The sequence below is a fragment of the Carettochelys insculpta genome, chromosome 1 (assembly GCF_033958435.1).
Source record: "Carettochelys insculpta isolate YL-2023 chromosome 1, ASM3395843v1, whole genome shotgun sequence".
NCBI classification, from domain to species: domain Eukaryota; kingdom Metazoa; phylum Chordata; order Testudines; family Carettochelyidae; genus Carettochelys; species Carettochelys insculpta.
The window spans coordinates 285,483,460-285,496,927 of NC_134137.1; the positions used below are offsets into that span (position 1 = coordinate 285,483,460).

General features: G+C 52.0%; 1 protein-coding gene across 2 annotated transcripts in view; it reads left to right on the forward strand.

Moving 5' to 3' along the window:
- Positions 1-13,468, forward strand: part of PLBD1 (phospholipase B domain containing 1) — an 85,551-nt gene that overhangs the window by 39,387 nt on the left and 32,696 nt on the right. For both annotated transcript variants that reach the window (XM_075010647.1, XM_075010630.1), the window contains 2 exons: positions 8,592-8,753; positions 10,966-11,110. In XM_075010647.1, coding sequence (XP_074866748.1) covers positions 8,592-8,753; positions 10,966-11,110 — 307 coding nt within the window. The remainder of the gene's footprint in view (positions 1-8,591; positions 8,754-10,965; positions 11,111-13,468) is intronic.

Genomic DNA, 13,468 nt, shown 5'->3' on the forward strand with positions numbered 1-13,468 from the left:
ATTTAGAAACTAAAGTTGTATATAGATAGACTTCCAGAATCGTCTTCTGGGTAGGTCACACTGTTGAGTAGTTAAGAAAAATCCAACACTTGCGTCATTCCATTGCCTGTAGACCTGAGGCACGTTGCCTGCCCCTCCTCTTCCATAAGCACTGTCCTTGCTTGCTTACTGTTGGAACTTCTGGCAAAGGTTTTTCTTTTGGAGGGTTTTTCCCTTCCCATTTGTGCACAAAACATTGTATTACGTTCTCTGCTGATTACTTCCACTGCAACAGCAGGATTGTCTGATACTTCAGAGGCAATACAGTTCCCCATTTGACTACCATGTGTGACAAAGTCCCTTGTCAGCCTCTGTGGGTCCCTGCACTTCCTGGCAGATCTGTGCTGCCTCAGAGACACACAGAGGTCCCCCTTTTGCCCAGGCCCTTCCAAAGGCAGGGGTCTCCGCTTAGCGAGCCATACTCATCACAGGCAGGACCAGTACAGGGAGAATAATACCAGTCCCCTTGCAGGCCCGCGCCTGCTCCAATAAAGTGATCCCTCGGGGGAAGGGTGGGGGGAGTCCAGACCCACCCTCTACCCTGGACTCCGGCCCAGGGTCCCTATGAGAACAAGAGGCAACCGGCAGAACCTTTACACCTTCCCTCAAAGTAGTAGCCTGACCCTGGGCCACTTTGCCCACCACTTCCCTGTGGTGCCTTTTCGCTCTGCTCCTGCTCCTGCTCCTGCTCCTCCTAAAACCTTCCCCCTTGCTACCAGATGGGGAGCCTTTTATAGGGAGCACAGGGCCTATCTGACCAATGAAGGTCTGGGCCTGGACAGGGAAGAGAAATGCTCTGTCTTCCAGGCTGCGGGGATCCCACCTGGGGAGCCCCGCAGTTGGGAGGTAAGTACTGGGGGACAGGCAGCCTTTGGCTGCTTCAACCCCCTCTGGGACTGTCTTTTGGCCCCTTTCTCAGGCCAGCTTTCCTTTCCCTGCCTTGGGCAGGCTGCTTCTTTCCTCCCCCCACTCCACCCTTCCTGGCTAGTTTCTCTCTGGAGCTGCTGGGTGTGTGGTGTGTGGGGAGACTCTTGCTGCCCTGCCTCTTAGCAAGGAAGGGGGTTCCCTTCCCCTGCTTTTTTTTCCATCTTCTAGGGGGGAATTTTCTGGCCCTCCATTTGGGCCCACTCTTTCCATCTACTGGCTGTTGCATCCTCGCTGCTTCGGAGAAGGTAAGGGGCTTTCTTGGGCGGTGGCCGGGCTTCCCCTCCACAGCTTGTCGTGGAGTGGCTGGCAGGGGTGAGTTTAGGTGGGGTCCCTCTCCACCAGGGCTCCACAGGGGTGGCTGCATAGTTGGGGGTGGGGTGTTAGGGTGTGGTCCCTGCCCCACCCCTGCAGCCACTGCCTCCTTTGCTGCCCCCCCCACACCCAGCTGCCGCTGGGGCCCTCTCCATCTGGACCCCACCCTAAGTATCTGCCCCTTCCTCTGTTTCTGTGAGGCTCTGCAGCAGCTGCTGTGGGCCCACCCCTCAGGCACCTGTGAGCACATCCCTCCCTTTATACCCCCTGCCTCCCCCTTTCTGGTTGGCTCTGCCACCTCCTTTCTTCCCCCCCTTCTCCCTCCCCTTTGTGCCTGTGAACCCCCCCTTCTTTTGTTAGGTGCCTGAGCCCCTTCCCCTTCCTTGCACTCGCCACCCCACACACACATCTTGAATTCCCCCCACATCCCAGTGCAGAAACAGGAGCCATCTTATCATCTTGTGTTGGGAGTTGTGGCCTTTTTGTGTTCCCTTTCCTTTGTTTTTTTTTACCCTCCTGCCCCACCCCTGCCTGTCCAGGTCCTCAGCCTGGCTGGTAGGGGAGGGGCAGCCATTTTCTTTTTCATTTTCTCTTTCTTTTTTCCCCTCACCCCTCCCCCACTAGTTAAAGGACCCACTCCCATTTTTTCACAAATCCTTATACCTTATAAAATGGCCTCCCCACCCACTGGGGGGTTGTCCTTAGATGCCCCCTCTCCCCCCTCCACTGTCACTCCTTCCACCTCTGCAGCAGTGGCCGACTCTGTGGCCACCTCTGCAGCAGGGCTGCCAGGAACTCTGTGATGGTTGAGGGCGCGGGCATGGGCTCCAGGGCTCCTGCTGCCCCCACCGCGGCATCCTCCTCCAGTGACCCCACCCCAATCCACCCCCCTCCAAAAGGGCAGGAAGGGCCAGGGGACCAAAAAGTGCAAGAGCCCTGCCCGGAAGGCCAAACCTCCTGTAGCTGGGCCCTCCACCCCAGCTGCTGATACACCTGTAGCAGCCCCTCTTTCCCTCCCCCCTGCTCCCACCACTGATCCTGAGGGCTCGGATCCCCTGGCCCCCAGGTTGTACGCCCAGGTGGCGGCGGCTGCCTTGCACCCTGCTCCTTCCGCCTTCACTCAGAATACCATCCCTGACGGTCGCGGCCCCTTCCCTGCCCTCATCAGGTGGCACGGAGTCCTCTGCCTCATGGTGTCGGCCTCGCCCCACGTGGAGACCTACGTGCAGGCGTTGGTGGGGGTGGTGGGGCCCGCGGCCATGGTGGCGGCCTCTCGAATGTTCGGGAAGATCATCTTCTTCCTGGTGTCGGAGGCCGCCACGCAGGAGGCGGTGGAAAGGGGCTTGGCGGTCGGGGGCGTCTATGTGCCCCTGGAGCCACTTGAGGACCTGGGCGTGCAGGTGGTTTTCTCCTCTTTCCCTCCCTTCCTTCCTAATTCCGCCCTTCTGCCTTTCCTCACCTCCCTGGACCGACCCTTGTCGATCCTGAATCCCCTTCCTCTTGGCTGCAAAGACCTCGCCCTACGGCACGTGTTCTCCTTCCGCTGGCAGGCACAAATCCAACTGCTGCCAGCAGCAGCACAGGGCGGGGTGGCCCAGGAGGGGACTATACTGGTGCCTCATCAAGGGGCCCAGTACCGGGTCTTTTACATCTTGGGGGAGGCCTGGTGCTTCGTGTGTCGGGTGGCGGGGCATGTCAGGAGGGATTGGCCCCTGGCCTGGCACAAAAGAGAAGAGCCTGGGCCCTCCTCTGACCCAGGGGGTGCCAGCCACACGACTGGCAACACCCTGACCACGACAGGCTCTGGGACCGCCCCTCCTCTTCCTGCCCCGGACGGAACCATCACTGCTTGGGTGTCGGAGGATGCCCAGGCACATGGTGAAGGGCAAGAGGAAGCAGGCGCCGGCGCCCGAGTGGGCATTCAAGCCAGGTCTGTGGAGGAGAGAGAGGCAGGGCCGGCGGCAGGACCTGGACAGGGTCCACCCCAGGGCAGGCGGTCCCTCTCCCTCGCTGTCCCGTCCTCCTCCTCCTTCCCTCCCTCCTCATTGCCTCCGTCCCCTGGTCCTTCCTCCTCTATCACGGAGCCCACCTCTCTGGAGGACTGGGTATTGGTAAGGGGGAAGTGCAAGAAAAGAAGCACATGCGCCTGGCACTCCACCCTGTCAGAGGACGGGGTGGATGTGCCACGCAAGGTATTAAAGAGCGCCGCCAGCCCTGATCCATCTGCTGAACACTTGGCTACTGACCATCTGCCAGGAGTGACTGAGGCCGCCGCAGCGGCAATGGAGAATATCGCCCCTCCTGTCCCGGAGCCCGAGCCCGAGCCCAAAGGGGCAGAGGGGGCTTGTGCTGAGCCTGTGCCCTCCTCCGACACCCATCCAGCTGCTGCCCAGACCATGGTCGTGGGGTGCCCGGAGGAGATGGGCCTCTGCCTCGCCCTCCTCTTGCAGGACGTCGAGGCCCTAGGCCTTACGCCGGCTGCTCTGGGCATAGAGGGTCTGCTGCTAGAGGCCTGTGGGCCAGCCCCCCCACACCCAGCTGCCCCCCTCACCTTCTCTCTCCCCAGCTGCCAGCGATCCCCCAACCATTATCCTCCCTTGTTCTGGGACGTCACAGGGTGCGACCTCCCCCGCAGCTGAGGATCCCCTCCCGGCTGTAGCTGTCCTGCCCCCGGATATCCCAGAGGGATTTGTGTTCCCCTCGTACCCTGCACCCCCGGGTATCAAAAACCCCAGCGCCGACCCCTCCACCTCACTGGTGCCTGCTGTTAGACGCAATGGCACCTCGCCCTTATCCCCCCCTCCCCTCTTGCTGCCTGGAAAAGCTCCCCCTCGGTGTGGTGGTGGTGGGATCTGGGTAAGGTGCACGCGCGGTTCTTCTGCCGTGACTATACCCGGGGGGCCAGCCGGCGGCGGGATGCGTTGATAGGGCAGCGGGAGCGGGAGGTTCTTGAGCTGGAGAGGTGCCTGGCCGCCAGCCCTGGAGATCCATCCCTGTGCAGCATGTACCGGGAGAAGCAGGACGAGCTCAGGGCCCTCAACGCCCTTTGGGCACAGGGGGCCTTTGTGAGGTTGTGGATCCAGCTCCTTCGGGAGATGGACCATGGCTCCCGCTTCTTCTATGCCCTGGAGAAAAAGAGCACCTGGAGAAAAAGAGGGGTGCCAAGAAACATATCCTCTGTCTCCTCGCGGAGGATGGCACCCTCTTATGGATCCAGCAGAGATGCGCGAGAGGGCTCGCACCTTCTACGCCACCCTTTTCTCCCTGGATCCAACTGACGCCGACGCCTGCAGAGTGCTTTGGGACCAACTCCCTTCGGTCAGCACGGGTGACCGGAACCTGCTAGAGCTTCCTCTCACTCTGGCTGAGCTCTCGGAAGCCCTCCGTCTCATGCCCACCAACAAATCCCCAAGCATGGACGGGCTGACCATGGAGTTCTACCGCGTGTTTTGGGACGTCCTCGGTCCAGACCTGCTCAGCGTCTGGGCCGAGTCCTTGCAAAGCGGGGTCCTCTCCCTGTTGTGCAGGCGGGCCGTTCTCACCCTGCTGCCCAAAAAGGGGGACCCCCACAACCTTCGGAACTGGCGTCCCATCTCGCTCCTCAGCATGGACTACAAGATTATCGCTAAAGCCATGTCCCGTCGCCACCCCGACCAGACCTACACCGTCCTGGGCCGCACCATCTTTGACAACCTCTATCTGGTCCGGGATCTCTTGGAGCTCGGGTGTAGGGATGGTCTGTCGTTCGCCCTCCTGTCCTTGGACCAGGAGAAGGCGTTCGACAGGGTGGACCACGGGTATCTCCTGAGCATTCTGCAGGCCTTCGGCTTCGGACCCTGTTTCATCGGGTTTCTCGGGGTGCTGTACACCGCCTCAGAGTGTTTGGTTAAGCTCAACTGGATCCTGACCTCTCCGGTCAGCTTCGGGCAAGGGATGCGTCAAGGCTGCCTGCTGTCAGGCCAGCTCTACGCTCTGGCCATCGAGCCCTTCCTCTGTCTCCTTCAACGAAGGTTGACGGGGTTGGTGCTCCATGAGCCAGAGCTGCGGCTGGTTCTGTCAGCGTACACCGACGATGTACTCCTCGTGGTCCGAGACCTGGTGTGGTTGGAGGCCTGCCAAGCCGTTTACTTGGCAGCCTCCTCTGCCCAGGTCACCTGGGTCAAGAGCTCTGGCCTGGTGGTTGGGGCTGGGTGGCAGGCGGGCCACCTCCCACCCGCGCTTCAGGCCATTCAGTGGAGCGCGGGTCCACTATCCCATCTAGGCGTCTTTCTATCTGCCACGCATCCCTGTCCGCCAGAAAACTGGCAGGGTTTAGAGGGCAGGGTGTCTGAGTGGTTGAGGAGGTGGGCGGGGCTGCTCCAGTGCCTCTCCCTATGGGGGAGGGCACTGGTGCTTAACCAACTAGTCCTGTCCATCCTCTGGCACCGTCTCAACACCCTTGTCCCACCCCTGGGTTTCCTGGCTGCCCTCCAGAAGGTAGTTCTGGAGTTCTTTTGGCCAGGACTGCACTGGGTCCCTGCAGGGATTCTCCATCTGCCCCCGGAGGAAGGAGGGCAGGGCCTGACCTACCTACGCACTCAGGTCCATGTCTTCCGCCTCCAGGCCCTGCAGGGACTCCTCAACAGCAATAGTGCAGATAGTCCAGCGTGGAGCACGCTGGCACACACTTTCCTCCGTCGCTTCCGAGGGCTCCGATACGACCGGTAGCTCCTTTATTTGCCTTTGAGAGGCCATCCGCGAGACCTCTCAGAGCTGCTAGCCTTCCACCAGGACCTCCTCCACACCTGGCGGCTGCTCTCAGTCTCCAGGTCTTTAGGGGCCGCCACGGGGGAAGACCTCCTCACGGAGCCCCTGCTACACAGCCCGCACCTCTGTGTGCAGGTGGCGGAGTCCCCCGCGGTGTGCCGGAGGCTGGTCCTCAGTGGAATCACCAGGGTCAGAGACCTCCTGGACTACGGCCGGGGAGACTGGATGGAGGCCCCGGCGCTCGCCCGGCCCATGGGGCTCTCCACCCTACATTCTCCCCGGCACGAACCCAAGGAGGTGAAGGCTGCCTTGCCATCCACCGCTCACGTCTACCTGCACCGGGTCTTGCAAGAGGGTGCACCCCGCCCCCCTCTCACTCCTGGCCCTCCGGCTCCCTCCATGGGCCCCCGGCTCCGTGAGCCTTCCCACCCCCCTCCCCTGCATCATCCCAGCTGGCTGCACGCCTTGCAGCCGGTCCCCTTTCGAACCGCGCCCAGACATCATCTGTACACGCTCATGCTTCACACGCTCCACTATCCCACCCAGACCACAAGTGGTGGGACCTTCTACCATCTTCGGAGGGTGGGGAGCCCCGGTGGGCCAGCCTTTGTTCGTCCCTGGTCCCGCAGCCTGCTGGGGACATCAGCTGGAGAATCCTGCATGGGGTGGTGAGCACGGGCGTGTACCTGGCGTGGTTCACCCCACTCCCGGATACCTGTTTCTTTTGTGGCACGAGGGAGACCCTGGCGCACATTTACATGGAGTGTGTCAGGTTGCAGCCCCTCTTCTGGCTCCTCCAGAATCTCCTGCTGAGGTTCTGGCTGCACTTCTCCCCTCACCTCCTCATTCTAGCACACCCCATCCATGGCCCCACTAAGTCGCGGGACCTCCTCGTCAGCCTCCTCCTGGCTATGGCCAAGGTAGCCATTTATAACACTTGGGAAAGGAGGCTGGCGGGGGGAAAGCCTGCGACTGTGGGGCCTATTTCCGCTCCGCTCTCCGCTCACGAATCCGGGCGGAGTTCCTTTGGGCGGCGTCCACTGGCTCTCTCGACACCTTTGAGGGGTAGTGGGCGCTGTCCGGGGTTCTCTGCTTGGTGTCCCCTTATGGTTCCCTCGTTTTAAACCTTTGACCTCCACTCCTGTCCCTGCTTTTTCTTCAGTTGTCCCTCGCACTCTGTTGGGGCCATGTTTTTTTTTAATGGGATCCCTCTTCTATTAAGAGGGGCCTTTTAGTCGTGGGCGGGCTGTGCCCGCCCACTCCCTGGTCTCCAAATAGACCCAGTATACTGTCCTTCTAGAAGGCTCCGGAAGCTTCCAGGTAAGGGTCTACCACCGGGTTTACCACACGTGAAAATAGGTAGCATTTGAGCAACTCTATTCTCTTTTCTCTCTCACCACTCCACGGTAGCCTCTCGTAACAAGGGTCAGTGACCTTTGGCATCCAGCCATTCAGGGTGATCTGCTGGCAGACTGCAAGACATTTTGTTTATTTTGACAGTCTGCAGGCATGACCCCCTACAAGCTCTCCCCTCCCCAGTCCCTTGCAGCTTCCATTGGCTGTGGTTCACTGTTTTCATCCCCTGGGAGCTATTGGGTGGCTGTAACTGTGGACAGTCAACGTAAACAAAATGCCTCGTGGTCCGCCAGCAGATAATCCTGATGGGCTAAGTGCTGAAGATTGTCCAGTGTGGTTCACATAGAAGCAAGCACTTTACTTCTTTCCTACTTGGTTGCTTCCCATTGGAAATCTACCAGTCTTATTCTGTCAGCCACAAGCAGTCTGTCACCCTACTGAGCTTTGTCTACATTAATAGCCCTAGGGAATTTTCTAAAAATTAGCCTGGCTTCAAGAATTTTTAAGATTAGACTTCTGTTTAAATGTTTATCTGGAAGAGATCATGGCAGAGACTGTATCAAATGATACGTTACAAATGAGTTGTGAATTAGATCACTCCAGTGTCCTAAGGCCAGGAGGAAGTTTTGAAAGTACAGTTCTTGGTGTCTGGCTTTCTCTGTTCATCAGTCTGAGAAAGTACTTTCATGTTTGGCTAGTATCACTAAAATTAACCCAACTCCCCATGCATCACTTAGCTCTATCCTCAGGACATTTCTAATCAAAGAGTTTGTAATCACCTGGAAAACTAGAGTACATTAGGTACTGCGGGCTTTTATTTCTTATGTAGACAAGCCTAAAGTCTTTGTGAGACATGGGTGCTCATCTGGGTCATTAATAAAGATGTTTAGATAAATAAACCACTGACTATAAGTTTTCAAATTTAAGGGTATAATAGCTGCTGATTCTGGGCTTTCTGTAGGGGCACAACAGGTTTTAATAATTCTTGTTAATCTCTCCTTTTTTTTTCTTAGTCATATTCTCTCTAGTGGCATTTCAGTGTCAGTAAGGTTCTTTGCAAAGGCATCATGTGATCAAATATTTTATGTGAAGGGAATAACTTAATTAATTCCTTTTAAGGGTGAAAGAGAAACCATGGTATTAACAGCTAAAGTTGCTCACTCAGTCACTTCTCTGCCTGAAAATAAATTTTTGTTCTCTTTGGGTCTAAGCCCTTGAATGTCTTTGAAGTCCACTTCCTGAATGCAGTTGGAGACCTGTTGGACCTTATTCCTGCATTATGCACCTACTCATCAGTGGGTTGGCGTAAGGGTGACCCAGGATGCTCTGGGAGAGATCAGTGGAATATGGATCACTGCTCTGCTCTTATCAAGGTGAGTGGAACAACATTTCTCATAACTTCTAGCTCCTGAGTAGACTCATAGCATGATCACATTGGGGTAACCCTCACTGTTTATATTTCAGAAGCATTTAGGAGCCTCAGTCAGGAGTTGGGACCCCATCACACTGGGTGCTACAGACAGATCAATTTTGATCCCCCTTTGTTTTGACTGATACTGTTTATAGATAAATTTTCTAGAATATCACTCTAGTTCTTGCTTTTGTATCTTGCTACTCCTGTGTTTTGTCTTTTGTTGTCTCTAAACTGAAGTTGGTTAATATCTGAAGAGACAGATAAGTTCCCATGTCTTTTTTTAAAAGTGTGCAGAATATCTCCGTACGGTGGGTTCTGTGATTCGGCAGTATGCTACCTTTGGAAAGGGCAGATTTGATTTTCCAGTGGCAGTTTCTTGTACCGTCTGGTAGTAATCAGGAAAATGGCTGAGGCAGCACTTTTAGCTTTTTGAGGAGAGGAAAGATGCCTGTATCTGATTTAGAGGTAGCCTCTTTTTTGTAAAGTTGGGGCATTAAAGACGCTGTGGCAGGTTGTGTGATGGGTGATTTGCACTATCCTTCGGGGGAAGTACTACAATATTATGGCAATAGGTGCAGTATAAAAATGGTTAGAAATTAGTTTTTTATTCCTAGTGGTAGACTTCTTCCGTGTGCTGGGAGAGGGTTGGGGCAGTGCATGGATGTGCTCCGTGATCTGGGAAGGGGAGGGAGTGCTACCTTAACAGGCAGTCTTCGTTTGATTTTCGTATAGTTATTATTTTTAAAAGAGAGGTTGTGTTGTTGGGCTGTGGAAGGAATGGTGCTTCAAAGATGAAGGTGGCAAAATGAGGAGATTCAGTCAGGGAGTTGCAATGTTTCATACTACATGTATCCAATAAAACCTAAACTAAACTCATTTCAAGTAATTACTACTACAGGTTGAACCTCTCTCACCTGGCACCCTTGGAGAGAATTTGCCAAACCATGGGAGGTCAATATTGTCTAGCAGCGTTACCAACATTTCCACTGCTTCCTGGGCTCTTAGAAGACATGGAAGGGTAAATTACAGCTAAATAACAGCAAAGAACACTAAGAGCCTACAAATTTTATGGGACCCCAGGAAATTGGCCACATACGTAAGTGGTTGTCTGGCTAATTAAAATCATGCTGGATTACAGATATTGCCAGATAAGAGTTCCAAATTAGAGAGGTTCAGCCTGTAATTGCTTTTAAACAGTCAACTGACCAAAGATTATTCCCATAAATGTCAGTGACTAATTTTTAACAGCTGTAGTTAGCTGCTGTCGATCATTTTTTTTCCCTGCTGACCACTGTCCTTAGCTGGATCCACCCAGGATGTCAATAAATTCTTTTTTTTTTTAAAGGCAAACAGATCGCAAAACAAAACGTTAACAAAAATTCTTTCCTCACAACTGCTTTGTCTGTGCTGAGGGCTCCATACTTTCTCCCTAACTTGGAGGCTAAGTCAAAACAGCTCAGACTTTTCTCCTGTGAGCTGGGAAAGACCAACATATGAGCAGTGCTTCTCCTGCTCATAAACAACAAGAAGTCCTGTGGTACCTAATCGACTAACAGATATTTGGGAGCATAAGCTTCCTTGGTCAAGGGCCTGCTTCGTCAAGCATTTGACAAAGTGGATCTTTGCCCAGGAAAGCTTATGCTCCAAAATATCTTAGTCTATAAGGTGCCACAGGACTTCTTGCTGTTTCTGAAGATACAGACTAACACAGCTGCCTCTCTGATACTTGTCTCCTACTCATGTGTCTCAGAGAGAGGGAAGAGTCAGGTTGTGTGGCATGTTTTTTCCCAGAAGTTATTCTGGATGACTGACAGAAAGAGGAACCTTGTCTCACCCTACACTGCAACAGTCCTGGTTCCAGGCCCTTCAAGAAACTGTAACTTGCGGTTTCCCAAGCACTAAGTGCTACTTTCCCAGTACCTGCTTCTGTCATTTCTTTGGCTTTATGTGCTCCAGAATTCATGGTCTCTTAGATACCCCCTCTCTGACTTTAATAGCCCAGTATTTCCCATTAAAACAACAGATTCAAACTTGAAAGTCTGATAATTCTTGAACAAAGGCAAAATCCATTCAACGGATTATTTGTAACAAACTATTCTTGCAGGTCTACTGGTATAGAGTAGAGTGTTACAAGGATCAGGATTACTTGCTGTTCTGCTTCTGTTTTCTAGGTTCTCCCTGGGTATGAGAACATCTATTTTGCTCATTCCAGCTGGTTCACATATGCAGCTACATTAAGAATATATAAACATTGGGACTTCAATATTAATGATCCAAAGACGGTTACTGGTCGGATGTCATTCAGCAGTTACCCAGGTAACTGGGGCGAGAATAGGAAACCCCGTATACTTGTTCATACTTGCCTTCTATGCATCTCGCTGCCTCTTGTGGATTCTTCTATAAAAGTCCTGTAGACAGGGCATTGTTACTACTGACACTGAGGCTGACCTGTCTGAATATTGTTAGAAGCCAACAGAGAAAAGAACTTAAATTCTACTTGTTTGGGACATACTCATCAGCATGACTGATATTTCTCCCACCAGGCCTAAGATTAGAATTACAGTGCTAGTGTGTCTCTGGTGATAATACAGTTTTGAATGCTTCACTTTAGTAGTGTGACTGACACTAATGGGATTACTAGGCAGTACCAAATGCGAACCATTTGAGATTGTGTGGATTTATTTAGTTGGTTACCAGTCCTCAAATTGATTTCTCAGTCTCCTTATTGATTTGGTGTGGGTGTTTGTTGGGGACTCTGCTCCACTGCTGCAGGCCTTTTTGAGGTCTCTGCCTCACTTTTGTATTCAAAGCATTTCCCGTAATTTTAGAATTTATGGGACATAGTGATCAAAAGTTATTGCATTACATGCGGACAAACCAAGAAATGCCATCAAGTTATGTGTAAGGCCTCACTTCGCTTACTAGTTAATAGTGCTATGATGAATGAGGCGTCAGGTCCTGGAAAACTCAGTTTCTTATGTTGTTTGGAAATAAACTAAATGGCTTTGATCCAGAAGATGTAATCAGAACTGCTTGTGTTGGCTTTGATATAGGAGTGCCTGGGTTCCTTTGAGAAGCCTATTTGATAGGTGCTGATAACGATAGGAGAAGGGCTTAGAGATGAATTGAACAGACAGGCAACAACTGATCAGAGAAAGGCAATTTCAGCTACATTGAGCCTCTCATGCATCCTTAAACGTGGAGCAAAACACAAGGATGAATGAATGGAACTCCAGTTGGCTTTTGCTTTTTTTTTAAATTTTCACTTGTGCTAATTTCTGCAGGATTTTCCCCCGGTTGAACTTGTAGCATGCATTTCATGTTTTCCTTTCTCACAGCACAGATGTGTTCCAGGCCACACTGTCATATGTGCACCTGTTTAATTAGACTGGGAAAGGATGACAGATGTTTTATTGAGAAAGAACTGGTTGATAAAAATTAGTGGAAAAAGAAAACTCAGGAAGAAATAATCTTTCCTGTTTTACTTGGATTTTGACAGTTTTGTTATTTAAAAGTGGAATTTTTAATTACAATCATTGTATAATTTAAGAATAAAATCACAAACAAAAGATGTGGACTGCCTAGGTTGGGGGACCAAGCCAGGTAGATCATACTCTACAGATAACCAAACAGAGTCTCCTGGAAATGTCTACGCTAAGATCTTTGAAAGATGTGGTGTACTAAAAGAAGGCTTGTTTGAGTTAGGACCATCAGACCACTATGCCTTTATGGAGAAACAAGAACTGGCCTTTGCAGTCACATGTTAGGGCTACTATTCTATTAGAGGACCTCTGTATAGGTCTCAAGGAAATGTCTACATGGAAATTTAAAACCAATGTAACTAAGCTGGCTGTAATTAACTGCTTGAGTTATTTTGGTACAGGCCTGTGTGGGGGCACTTATTTCAGAATAAGTGTGTCCCATTCAAGTATAACTTAAATGGATAAAAGCTACTTCTGTTCATAATAAGTGTGCATGCACAGGCTTGCTCCCATATAAGTCAAGGTGTTAAGTATGACTAGTTTAGTTGTTTATGTTGCAAATTCCATGTAGAGAAGTCCTGAACATTTTGTCCTTCCGCTCATCACTGTAGTATGCAAGTGTCCTCTGTGTGGGATATTACCAGTAGTCTCTTCTAACCTTCTTGGTGTCTCTAGCTCTTCTCCCATATCTGATGACAGAAAGCTGTGCTTGGGATAGATTTTATTTGTAGCTGGATTTGTTTTTTGGAACTCACTACTCAGAACTTCAAGTCATGAAGGTTTCCTGCCTGTTTTGTGCTTGCAGAAACCTTGTGCAGCTGTACATTCAGACAACAATTACTTGTAGAGTGATTCTCATCTAGGTGTGCCCTAATCCGAGAAAAGCCTCGGAATCCTGATTTACAAGTGAGGATAACGGCTTGAACCTTCAAAATTACTCTTGCTCTACTGGAGCACATATGGGTGACTGAATTTCATGTCCTATTTTGTTTGAGAAAAGACCATCTTTTGGTTAAACAATAGGACTGGGAGGCAGAATTGGGGTCTATTCCTGGCTTTCCTGCTGACTCCTTAGCTGGGTCTACCCATGCCCCCTCCTTTCAGAAGGGGCATGTTAATGCAGATTGCTAATGAGGCTCTGACATGAATATTCAGCACCTCATTAGCAAAATGGCAGTAATGCGCAGTTCAA